Source organism: Melitaea cinxia, chromosome 13 (genome assembly GCF_905220565.1).
Source record: "Melitaea cinxia chromosome 13, ilMelCinx1.1, whole genome shotgun sequence".
Taxonomy (NCBI): domain Eukaryota; kingdom Metazoa; phylum Arthropoda; class Insecta; order Lepidoptera; family Nymphalidae; genus Melitaea; species Melitaea cinxia.
The window spans coordinates 2878962-2892342 of NC_059406.1; the positions used below are offsets into that span (position 1 = coordinate 2878962).

Genomic DNA, 13381 nt, shown 5'->3' on the forward strand with positions numbered 1-13381 from the left:
CAATCTAGCTCTTGCAAGAAATGCATTCATAACGGACATCTACTAACTATAAACTATCTCTCTGCCCAATTTGTAATTTTCTGTGTTTCGTAAAATACGATTTGAGAATATGTTATGATAATATGCGCCAAAGGGAGGACACCAGCAAGATGGTCTGATGTCATCAAGAATACAGTGGGAGGCAACTTGCACCGTGCAACACATGCTGCTTACGATCGCCTTCAATGGAGACATATCATCCGTGGTCGCGATCATCATCATCGAGGGAACGAGGAAGAAAAGAGAGATATGATAATATAGCTGCTAAACACAAAACCTTTAATATTTCTGAATATATATATTCAAGTAGATATATTTTTCAAACCATAAACATGGAATACACCTAGAGATTCATACGTTGATATATTATAATAAACACTTAAGTATTTAATTGTATGTTCGATTAAAATAATTTTATCGTTTTTTTTTTACAGATTCAAAATGGTATCTTATCCACGATAATGTTATGAATAGTAATGATATAACGCTCATACTTTGGTAGTAAAGATTTAGTTTGTATAAACACTTTTAAATGTGAGTCGGTTTTATTTCTTGTGAATATGAATATGTACCGTTATTGTTTTTTATTGTTATTTATCAGTTACGAAGTCATTTGTGATGATTGTGTCGTATTTAACTTTGAAAATAATTACACCGAAATATTTACAAATAGTGGTGGATTATGTAACCAGGCTTCAAGTATGTGGAATCTTAACCAATACTCTTCATCAACAATAGACCCTCCTCACGAGAGCAGCACAAGTTTTATATCTCCTGCTACAACGAGTCCAACAAGTTGTGTAACATCACATATGTTTACCGTCGAAGCTGGAGGAACGTTTGATATCCAGTTATATGTAGAACCAATCATAACGACTGATTTAGTTACAATTTTTCTACTTGAAAATAGTGACACAGGACACGTGACTCATGTTACCTGGCAATTTATGCTGAGTAACCAAGAAAGAGGTTGGGTTTCCAGAAGGGTTACATTAACAGCAAACGGAGTTGTTTATGTGAGTTCAAATGTGCACCATGTAGTGTATTCAATTATATTTAAATAAAAACTTCCTATACTCGTAATACAAATAAAGTAAGTTTAAAGAAAATAATAGTAAGGTGTATATAGTGTGATTTGTCTGATGAAGTTATCTTTTTATCAACTTCAAAAAAGGAGGATGTTTTCAAATCAACTATATTTTTTTTATTTGTGTTACCTCATAGCTTTATACTATCTCTAATAATGCGTAATATTTGACTAGTTTTTCGTCTACCTACATTGTATCTGTTTTTACCCATAACTTTTTAGTGGATGTACCGATTTTGATGATTCGTTATTTAATCGAAAGCCGATGCTTATTATATGGGGAATTTAAATTTGATCGAGATCTAATAATTACTTTTTGAACTATCTCTAATTATGTGTATTTACTTCATGACTATATGGTCTACCTCCATTGTATTACTTGTCGATGAATTTAAGTCGGTTTTTTATTGTTTGCAGATAAACACAATTATTACCGCCGAGAATCATATTTCTTCGGTTTTAAAAACATTTTATATTTACTTTTGAATAGTATAATTTATAGGAACGTGCTGGCACAACGGTCACAGCTCTGGTTTGTGGCTGTTTCGCTGGCGGTTGCGAATCCGTTCCCCGCACATGACAAACATTTGTATAGGATAGAGAATACAGATGTTTGCCGTGGTCTGGTCGTTTGTGCAGTCCTTGTGGGTTTCCCCACCGTGCCTCGGAGAGCGCGTTAAGCCGTCGGTCCCGGCTGTTATCATGTACACCTGATAGCGATCGTTACTCATAGTAGAATATATTCGCCAACCCGCATTGGAGCAGCGTGTTGGATTAAGCTCTGATCCTTCCCCTACATGGAGAAATAAGCCTATGCCAAGCAGTGGGATATTACAGGCTTAAGCGTTATAGTACAGTAGTATCATAGTATAGTAGTAATAGTCAAATAGCTTAATTCGTTCTTTTTGAGGGCTTACTGAAATGAAGCAGCCTATCTAGACCAAGACGTCGCCTTTAAAGAACCTTACTTATATAATTATTTATTTTGTTGCCTCTTTTATATGCATATACATCATATTGTTTATTCGCGTACTTCTTTGTGGTACTTTAGATTAACTGAACTTAGAATACCTAGATAAATTTGGATACGTTCCGATATAGACGGATTTCACATTCTTTTACTTTAACTAGAAAGACGTTCATTCAGTCTTATCAATAAATTTATTTTAATAATCCTATGCGTCATAGACACTCATTTGTGTACAATAGGTGCGTGATGTGATAGCGGTTTGGCAATTGCAGAATTAATGTTCCCTTAATTAAGGTTTTTTAAATATATTTAAATTTAATGAACTTACCTTTTTATCTTAACGATTTCAATATCAATCAGCACCTTCAGTAGGTAAATAATTTGCTAAAGTGTTTTTCAGATAAATTGATACTGTACACATTATTCCATCCTCTCTGTTAGTAATAATGTTCTAGAACAAACACAATCGATACAATCATTTACGTAAATAATGTATCTTGTATGTATTTCATACAAAAAAAAATATTTTCTATATGTGAAAAAAAAATTCACACAACTTACCCTACATGTAAACAATTTACTTTTTCAAAGTCGAACTATTTATACGTTTATACATTATATTTTCATAAATATACTGCAATTCAAAGATCAAATTATTGATCTCCTTAAACTTCTTTCTCAGATATCCTTTACATCCTATTTTTTATATATAACGGATAGACCTTTTGCAGGATGAAAATTACATTAATATCAGCCACTTAGAACTGAAAATTGCCTTGGTTGTTGAAAGTGAAATGTTGCTATTGTTTTTCAAAAGGCATTGCTACCTGCTCATCTGACTCAAAAGTAATAAAATGATATTCAGTGATCAGTTCGGTGACACCAATAAGATCTCTAACTCTTCTAGTTTCGTCATTTATGATGTTCCAAGTCATTTAAATTTTATTTTTACTGAATTTAATCTTTCCACGGCGTCACAGTTCGGTTAAACCGAATATAAAATCATCATATCGAAAATTTCGATCTAACGGGTACATCGTTCCATAGCTTAATTGGCTAGAGCACCGACACGGTCAGTCGGAGATGCAGGTTCGATCCCCGCTGGAACGGTCGGATTTTTGATATGATATTTAAAAAATGTTTAGAATTTAATCTTATTTCTAACTAGCTGTGCCCACGACTCGTCCGCTTAAATTCAAAAAAATAAGTATTATCTACTTCGCAGTTATAAATATAAAAAAATCTAAAATAAAAGTAGCCTAATTTACTCCTTATTACTTCAGCTATCTGTCAGTGAAAGTCCCGTCAAAATCGGTCCAGCCGTCTCAGAGATTAGCTAGATAGACAGACATACAAAAATTATAAAAATGTTATTTTGGTATATGCAGCGTGTAAACATACATATGAATTTAGTTAGAAGCGGTTATTTTAATATTACAAACAGACAGGCCAATTTCATTTATTTTTATAGATGAATATTTATATTTTTTTATTATAATTTCTAATATAATTACAAAAAATTATGTTATATGATTTCTCATGTAAGAGATCACATAGCTTTTGCATACTTCTGTTAATTTCTGGAGTTGCTAATCATTGAAAGATTTACAATACTTAGGAGAAATTATTTTGATGCAAATACATATTTTTCACTGTTTGTACCCATCTCTCTATCGCGTACGTTTATTCATTGGCTTATGTATATGTATTTACATGTTTGTTTTTGTATATATATATACAAATATATATATATATATATATATATATATATATATATATATATATATATATATATATATATATATATATGTGTGTGTATGTCTATGTGTATGTGTATATGTGTGAATGTGTGTATATAAATATATATAAATTTTTATGATTTATTTATTGTATTTTAGTTGCATGTGCATATGTATTTTGATTAAACTTTATTACCATTGCGCAAGCCCGTTACACTGCTAGCTTTTTTCAGTTGGGTAATCTGGAAGAGATCACTATTTAGTGATAAGATCGCCCATTGCACTATATGTATCTAATATTAAGGTTTGTTATGTATACTATCTTTAGTTGCAATGAAGTGGTTTATTATTATTATTATACATTCTTGAACGCTATGTTTATTTAACAACACAAAATTTGATATTTCTAATCTACACTACCTACTAACGGTATATCTATTTGGTTGCTAACATTTTTCCCAAATCTCTCCATACGTTTAACGTTCAACTTCATTACTTTCCTGCCAAATAAGCGACTCACGCAAAAGTTTACGTGTAACACTAATATTCTCTAAAATAGATTTGTCTCTGTCTTTTTTTATGTATAGCGTGTGTCTTTGAATGGAGATTTCATCTCTTACTAGCAGCTCAGTAATGAAAGTCTCCATAAGTGTTTGCTCGCAAACGGAAAAAAGCTTACTTTAAAATCATATCAAATTTGTCAATAGTAGCTTATAGATACATGTATTATATTGATTTTGTTTAATTATCTATTACAGGTTAATCTATTGGGAGGTCAGTCTGAAAATGCAATTATTTTAATTGACTTCATCCGATACATGGCTCCAAATTATAACGACGAATCGTGTCCTATATACAGAGAAGAAAGTTCCGGGACTACAACTACACCTTATACCACAGATACACCGACCACTACAGATGCACCAACTACTACAGATGCACCCACTACTACAGATGCACCCACTACTACAGATACACCAACTACTACAGATGCACCCACTACTACAGATGCACCCACTACTACAGACGCACCCACTACTACAGATGCAGCTACCACTACAGACACACCTACCACTACAGACGCACCCACTACTACAGATACACCGACTACTACAGATACACCCACTACTACAGATGCACCAACTACTACAGATGCACCCACTACTACAGATGCACCCACTACTACAGACGCACCCACTACTACAGATGCAGCTACCACTACAGACACACCTACCACTACAGACGCACCCACTACTACAGATACACCGACTACTACAGATACACCCACTACTACAGATGCACCCACTACTACAGACGCACCCACTACTACAGATGCAGCTACCACTACAGACACACCTACCACTACAGACGCACCCACTACTACAGATACACCGACTACTACAGATACACCCACTACTACAGATGCACCAACTACTACAGATGCACCCACTACTACAGATGCACCCACTACTACAGACGCACCCACTACTACAGACGCACCCACTACTACAGATGCAGCTACCACTACAGACACACCTACCACTACAGACGCACCAACTACTACAGATACACCCACTACTACAGATGCACCAACCACTACAGATACACCCACAACTACAGATACACCAACCACTACAGATACACCTACTACTACAGACGCACCTACCACTACAGATGCACCCACTACTACAGATGCACCGACCACTACAGATGCACCTACCACTACAGATGCACCTACCACTACAGATGCACCCACTACTACAGATACACCCACTACTACAGATACACCCACTACTACAGATGCACCCACTACTACAGATGCACCCACTACTACAGATGCACCCACTACTACAGATACACCCACTACTACAGATGCACCAACTACATCAGATGCACCAACTACTACAGATACACCCACTACTACAGATACACCCACTACTACAGATGCACCAACTACTACAGATACACCCACTACTACAGATACACCCACTACTACAGATGCACCAACTACTACAGATACACCCACTACTACAGATACACTAACCAGTACAGATACACTTACCACTACAGACACATCCACTACTACAGATACACCTACTACTACAGATTCGCCTACTACTACAGATGTACCTACTACTACAGATACACCTTCTACTACAGAAACAACAGATTTACCTACAACACCTTCCTTCGAATCAGAAAATTCGTTTTGGAATGTGTGGACTATAACAATGGTTGTGGCATTGTCACTTATAATGTTATGTTTATTATCTTTATGTTTCTACCAACTAGGCAAAAGAAGAGGAAGTGAGGTTGTTCCTATAATATTGAATGATTACGATGATCTGCCTAAGCCTATAATTATGCCTAGAGTAACTAGAGTGTTTAATAATCGAAAACTTCCAGTATAAGCAGTTAAGTGTAAAGTACCATCTGCATTTTCCTATAGTCAGTTTTAATATCATGTAATATTTTTTTATAACAAAAGAGTTTTGATATAATTTCAAAAGAGCTTACAACGGAAGCTGCAGTATAGAGACAACTTTACACATAATACATTAAAATTGACTATTAATTGTATCTCACTATATTACATAAGTACTGTAAATATGTATGCATTTTGCAAGTTTAGATTGTAATTGAAGTGTTTTTTTTAATATTATATAAGTTTTCGTAATTAATGTATATAGCACTCATTATGTTTTAGAGAGATATATTTAAGTGTTACGTGTATTAGTATTATTGTTAACTATAATGTCAATATTTAGAAAAAAAAAGTTAATATAATTATGCTCATGTGTTTGACTATTACTTTTATTTTTTTAATCAGAAGTATTATTATATCACAAAAATTGATGTAAAGAATTATTTAGTAAATAAGTTAAAAATGCTATTATTACATATTTCACACGTAGGTAATGGAATGAGTGAACTTTCAAAAGAAGTACACTAGAACGTGCTATTAAAGATACATCGAATTCTTTGTTACTAAATAAAATGTGGATGTTAGTACTAAAGTCTAAAAAGTAATATAGTTTGAAACTATAATAGATTATAAATTCGTATTTACACTAAAGAATTACAAATTTGGAAATCCTTTCTTGAAATATCTTATCGATTATAATGAAACCTTGGAATTACATATACGGTATACGGCTATCTCTAAAGGTTAATATATATATATATATATATATATATATACTAGCTGACGCCTGTCTGCCTGAGCCCCGCAAACGTTGTTTTACCATATATGTAAGTAACTTCCGCACGTTATAACTTAGGGGTATGAAAAATAGATGTTGGCCGATTCTCAGACCTACCCGATATGCCCACAAAATTTTATTAAAATCGGTCAAGCCGTTTCGGAGGAGTTCAATGTTTAACATCATGACACGAGAATTTTATATATTAGAAGATATATATTAACCTTTAGAGGATCTTAATTTCTAATTCTTCGAAGGCTTATAATTCTTAATTCATCGAAGGCTTAAGCTCTGATTAAAAGTATACAGCGCCATCAAATGTCATAGGCAGTTTAATGTATATGTTTTGTACTAGGACATATTTAGGCTGCTAATGAAACATTTTAAGTAATTACCAACGCAAGTAATATTAATAATGAATTTTGCGATGTCTTACAAAAAGTGTTAGATGTTTGAAAGGTACAATTAATATAATAAGGTAATTTAAAAATATGTTTTAAAAGAATCCATAATACTCTAAAAAGTTGGTTGGGTTTCGGTATGGTTAATCAATGAAAGAAGTCATTCAAGAGATTATAACTTCAATAAAAATAACACGCCAGTACCACATGGTGTATACTCTACTCTAGGTCATACAGAGTAAAAGGACGCACGGTAAGTTGAATACAAAAGCCTCAACCTCGATCTCATGCTACGACACACTACGTATCACGATCAAGATTGCAATTCAAAGCATCGCTCCTCACTATTAGTTCGACTACAACTCACGGCGACAACAATACGGGATGCAATAATCTGCAGCAACCGGAATCGCTAACAGCGTCTTGTCTCTCAGTATCGAATAACTAAGAAAGGGCTAGAGTATTTAGTTAGTCTGCTCGCATTAATCTATGAAAATTCAACGAAAAACAGTATGATACGCTCGAAACGCTATTTTTCGAAATTGTTAACTAGTTAGAAGATCATATAAATGACAATGTAAATTAGCAAAATCTACGTATCTTGTATGTAGTTTCTTAGTGTAGTGTCTTGGGTTGTCTGGAAGAAATGGCTAAATAGCCGTAAGTCCGCCCATTGTACTTCACAGTCTGTAAATGTTTTTTTTTATGTGTTTATTGTTTAAAATGTAGTTGTGGTGTACAATAAAGTATAAATAAATAAATAATAAATAAATATGTAAACAATTGTAAACGTAAATTTAAATTAGAGAACAATTGACATAATTTAACACTTACCTATAAAATACCTAACAATATTTTTCCCTTCACGATCTTTCTTCCTTGATCGCCATTACAGTCGATTCTAAATTCAGCAAAGTATAACACAGCATCTGTCACTCTACAACAGGCCATGGTGCAAGCTAATATATAAATTTTAGATTTTTATAAGAAAATTTCTGGTAAATTTAGCAAGGAACTCCGCAGAATATTATTGAATTAGTGTACATAGTAAAGATAAATGAAAAGTTGCAATTAATAAAAAGTCTACATTTATTTGTTCCCCCCTCCCCCCTCCTACAAAATTCTGAGTACACCCATGGTGTTCCATTACTAAAGGCATAAATATATAGATTGGGAGTAAGAGAACAGAGTCATAACCAATGTAAGCTGTGAAACGATAATTGCTGCGTTAAATACAATACATGCAGAGGAAAGCCTAAATTTTTTTCTCGCAAACATATTTTTGAAGTATATTTTTCAATTAACGTTACGTAAGTTAACATTTTGTTGACTTAATTAAGAGCTTAGGAAAATTAGCCAAGTATTATTTTAGAAGAATTTTGTCTTTTGGATGTTTAAGTTAAGATGAAATTAATAAAGTTATTAAATGGATCGGTGTTCAAAATCTATTAACCCTTTGTTTTCTCACAAATAAACAACAAAATAAGGCCGTCATTGTTTTTGTTCTCTCTTGCAAATATAATTACAAACTTTCATTTACGTATCATGTCTGTAAAATACATTAAAATAACTAATAACTAATAACTTAATACTAGCAACTTCATTTATCTCAAACCTTAAAAAATTCAATAAACATGGTATGATAGCAATTGTTACAATTTACTCTTTGTTATTTTTGTTTGTAGGCAGTCTTTTATTTGGAGGCAGAAGCTACTACTGGAAACGTAACTTTGTTTAACATTTAAACCACAAGCACATTTATAATTGTAAATATATTTATAACCAAACAATTAAAAATAATGCGATAACAGTTATCTAAACAGTGCTAATATTGAAATACTTCACACACTTCTAAGTGTGTATTTTTGTTTGCGCATTTTAACGAATTATTCACAATTGTTATTAGTCCGTTTGCAAAAGTTTGTATTTTTATAATACTTGGTCGGAAAATAAGTGTTTAGTCCAAGTGATGGTAAGCGTTTACCGTAGCCTACAGACGCCAGCAACACCAGAAGCTTTACAAGCGCGTTGCTGACCCTACACCTCACTCTCATGGGATCTCTGGCCACCTTACTGACTCACTCTTAATGATACGTCATTTGTCTACGATACGAGATATGATGAACATACATACATACATATATAGCCTGTTTAAATTATGACCCACTTTTTAGCTTTGCCAACAAAACACTAAATACACTTACATTTCAGCCTATTACACTCCACTGCTGGACATAGGGTTCCCCAAGCTCGCGCCAAGCATCTCGGTTGCCCGCAATAGTCATCCAGACGCCACAGGCGATCTCACGTAGATCGTCGGTCCAGCGGACCGAAGGACGTCCCACACTGCGCTTACCACACGCGGTCTCCACTCCAGGACACGTCTGCTCTAGCAGCCAACTTCAACTTGCTGATCAGTTGTTTAGCTATGCTAGCTAATAATAACTCATCTTTACGCTTATACGCTTCAGCCTGTAATATCCCACTACTGGGCAGGCCTCTTTCCCAATTCCCCACAACTCGTGTTTAAGACACGCTAATTGGACGAGCGAAGTTTCATTATAAAAGTTTAAAACGCCTTATAATTTCATATTTGTAAATACGCGTACTTATGTTAGTTTTTAGCTGGCAAAAAACTATAGGCGATGTAATTTTCATTAGCCCCTGTAACAGAATGTGCTTTTAGAACAAAAGATTTCATCAAATTAATTTGAAATATTAAACAAAAGGCAAGCGCTAAAATATAGCTCTACGCAACTTTTATATACAACACGTTTATATATAGAGTTATGAAATAAAATTTTGTAATTGTTTATATAAAAACTCAGCATATGCCTTAAGTATAGCTATATAAAATATATATATTAAATTGAAAAAGTATTTAATAGCCATCTCTTATCTATAACGTTTATTCATTATTCACTATGCAATTAATAAAATTCTTGATATGCCGATGGAACACCAGACTTGAAAGTTATAACACGCTATAGCTAGCAGATGGCGCTACACAATATTGACAATGAATAAATTATTCGCTAAATATATGAATACCTAGTTAAAGACGAATTGACACAGGCTATTTTTAATCTTGATTACCGAAACCGTACGAGATTAATCTCACAAGTCGGCAAAACTAGGCTTTACTAACGTCTACAAAAATATTTTTATAATATATAATTTTCTGAGCCCATACGTTATCACGCCACGTCTAATTCAAGCCTTCTTACGTCTCTACTAGCTATTGTGGCCATGTAGCGCATTTGTCTGTACGTGAAGCTTCTAAAATTCTTGGAAAATATACTATATACTTAAGTTTCTAAGAACTAAACTTCTGAAATCTTTTTTTTATACAACTTGGTCGGCAAATAAGCATATGACTCATATGATAGTAAGCGATTACCGTAGCTTATAGAGTCCATTTACCGAGGTAGGCTAGGAAGAAACTAAAGTGGGTGAAACCACACAGCTCAGCTAGTTATAGTTTATTAAATTATCGAGAAATCGTTAGAGTTCGTTTAGTCGCGGTGCTCTAACTATTCGGAAACAATTCAACGAATAACATTGTTGGCACTCGTTCGAAACACCTTATTTGGAAATATTAAATAAGTTAGTACATCACATTAAATTTTACAATGTAAAGAGCGAAATATTAAGAGAACGAGTTACCAGATTGTTGGAGCATATAATAAATTCAATAAATACAATGAATCCACACTAAAAAAATATTTTATTTTTTAACCAAAAATATCTTTTTTCTTCGACGCCATCTTTTCGAATTCCAAATGCTTTCAAAGCATCATTTTTCTTTTTTTTGTCGCACAATGACATATTTTATACAGCCTTAAATTTTTAAATGTTTTTAGACAAAAATGTTTATGTTTTGAAAGAATATACTCTGTTAAAAACAATACTAATAAATCTTCTACATAAATAAAAAATACATAATATCGGAATCATCATTACAGCCTATACAGTCCACTGCTGGACATAGGCCTCCACAAGTTTACGCCAAAAATAACGTGAACTCATGTGTTTTGCCCATAGTCACCACGCTGGGCAGGCGGGTTGGTGACCGCAGTACTGGCTTTGTCGCACCGAAGACGCTGCTGCCCGTCTTCGGCCTGTGTATTTCAAAGACAGCAATTGGATGGTTATCCCGCCATCGGTCGGCTTCTTAAGTTCCAAGGTGGTTGTGGAACCTTGTTATCCCTTAGTCGCCTCTTACGACACCCACGGGAAGAGAGGGGGTGGCTAAATTCTTTAGTGCCGTAGCCACACAGCACGAATATCGGAATGATTGCACCTAATTTAATTTTTCTTTTTTGTATTCGTTGTCGATAAGTTTTGTATTAAAGAAAAAAAAAACGATATATTCATGGAAAAAAATATGGCGTACGATGCTAGTCTGTAATAAATTTAACAACAGAACACTAAAGCCACTTTATCGCCATTGCTATTAATCGTGTATAAGTTTTTATTCGTTTATAATTGTTGTAAATAGTTATTACAGTTTGAAAAATCATTTGAGCGCTGATTAATTGATACGATAGAGTAAAAATAAACACAAAAATAAAAGCAACTCGTAACGGCAAACAACCAAAACAAATGTATAAAAATTACAAACAAAGCAACAACTTTATATAGATACATAAAATACATAAAATAATAAAACAAAGAAATACATAAAAAATAATAAATAAATAATAACAATTAAGTACATAAAATATAAAAGATATTCTTAAATAGATCCTCTTAATATTAAATAGAATTTGACAATCGATACTCCAATATTATAAAGAGGTAAAGAGTCTAACATTGTTTGTTATCTTCGCAAATACTGATCCGATCACGAAAATTATTTCACTAACAGAAAGCTACACTATTCAGGATCAACATAGGCTATATTTTATTGTGATTGAACAAAAAATTCAGTGATAAATCTTATATATAAAATTCTCGTGTTACAATCTTAGTTACGATACACCTCCGAAACGGCTGGACTAATTTTTATGAAATTTGGTGTGAATATTGGGTAGGTCTGAGAATCGGCCAACAACTATTTTTCTTACAGATTTTATAAGGGGGGGGGGGATTAAGGGGGGTTAATAACATACTAGTAGTAGTACATAGTAGCTTAGTAGAGTTTTACTAACTATTAACAATGTCCCTGCCAAATTTCAAGCTTGTAGCATAAAAAATGAAAAACTTTCGTACAAACAAGTAAGAGTACTTAAACTCCTTTAATCCGGCCCGACCGAAAAATCCGGTCTTAGGTGACGTTTACTAAACTATAAACTACCTCGTTGCCAAATTTCATATTTATGAGTCCAGCGGTTTTTAAGATTTCGTGACGAATCAATGACCCAACGATCTTAGATATTTAGATAAAAATTATCATACATTTGAACTGGAATAATACAATATCTATATTATAATGAAGACATATATAATATTTCTTACTAACAAAAATCACAACACAAGCAATATACATTTAACTGCTTCTGTTCTATAAATATCAAAATATTTATAATTAATTTGTATAATTAAAAATAAATTAAAATATTTTCTGTATCTGGCAACATAGGTGCCAAAGTGAAATTATATATACACGAAATATGCCCTTAATTATAATAAAGTAAAGATTAAAATCAATTGAATGGAACATTTATAATACAATTGAATGTCTTTGTCGTACTCTCAATGCCGCCTAAGATAATGATCTATCGCGATTGTTTGAAGATTATCTTATCAGATAGATTTTGATATTGCATGTAATCAATTTTGATATTTTATCTATAACTGGTCATAAAGAAGCGATATGGTTTATCGCTATAAATTTTGTAATTTTATTAAGATTTCCGTTCGAATGTTGACGCCACTTTATCAAAATTAAGCCTCAGATATAATAATACCTAATAGAAAAATCTGGTAACTTCAAAAAA

At 33.1% G+C, this 13381-nt stretch overlaps 1 protein-coding gene across 1 annotated transcript; it reads left to right on the forward strand.

The window, feature by feature from the left end:
- The first annotated feature begins 740 nt into the window (after positions 1 to 740).
- LOC123659232 (mucin-2-like) lies at positions 741 to 6246 on the forward strand. The gene is made up of 2 exons (XM_045594480.1): positions 741 to 1055; positions 4594 to 6246. The coding sequence occupies exons 1-2, from the start codon at positions 741 to 743 to the stop codon at positions 6244 to 6246; spliced, it is 1968 nt and encodes a 655-aa protein (XP_045450436.1).
- Positions 6247 to 13381: the final 7135 nt, after the last annotated feature.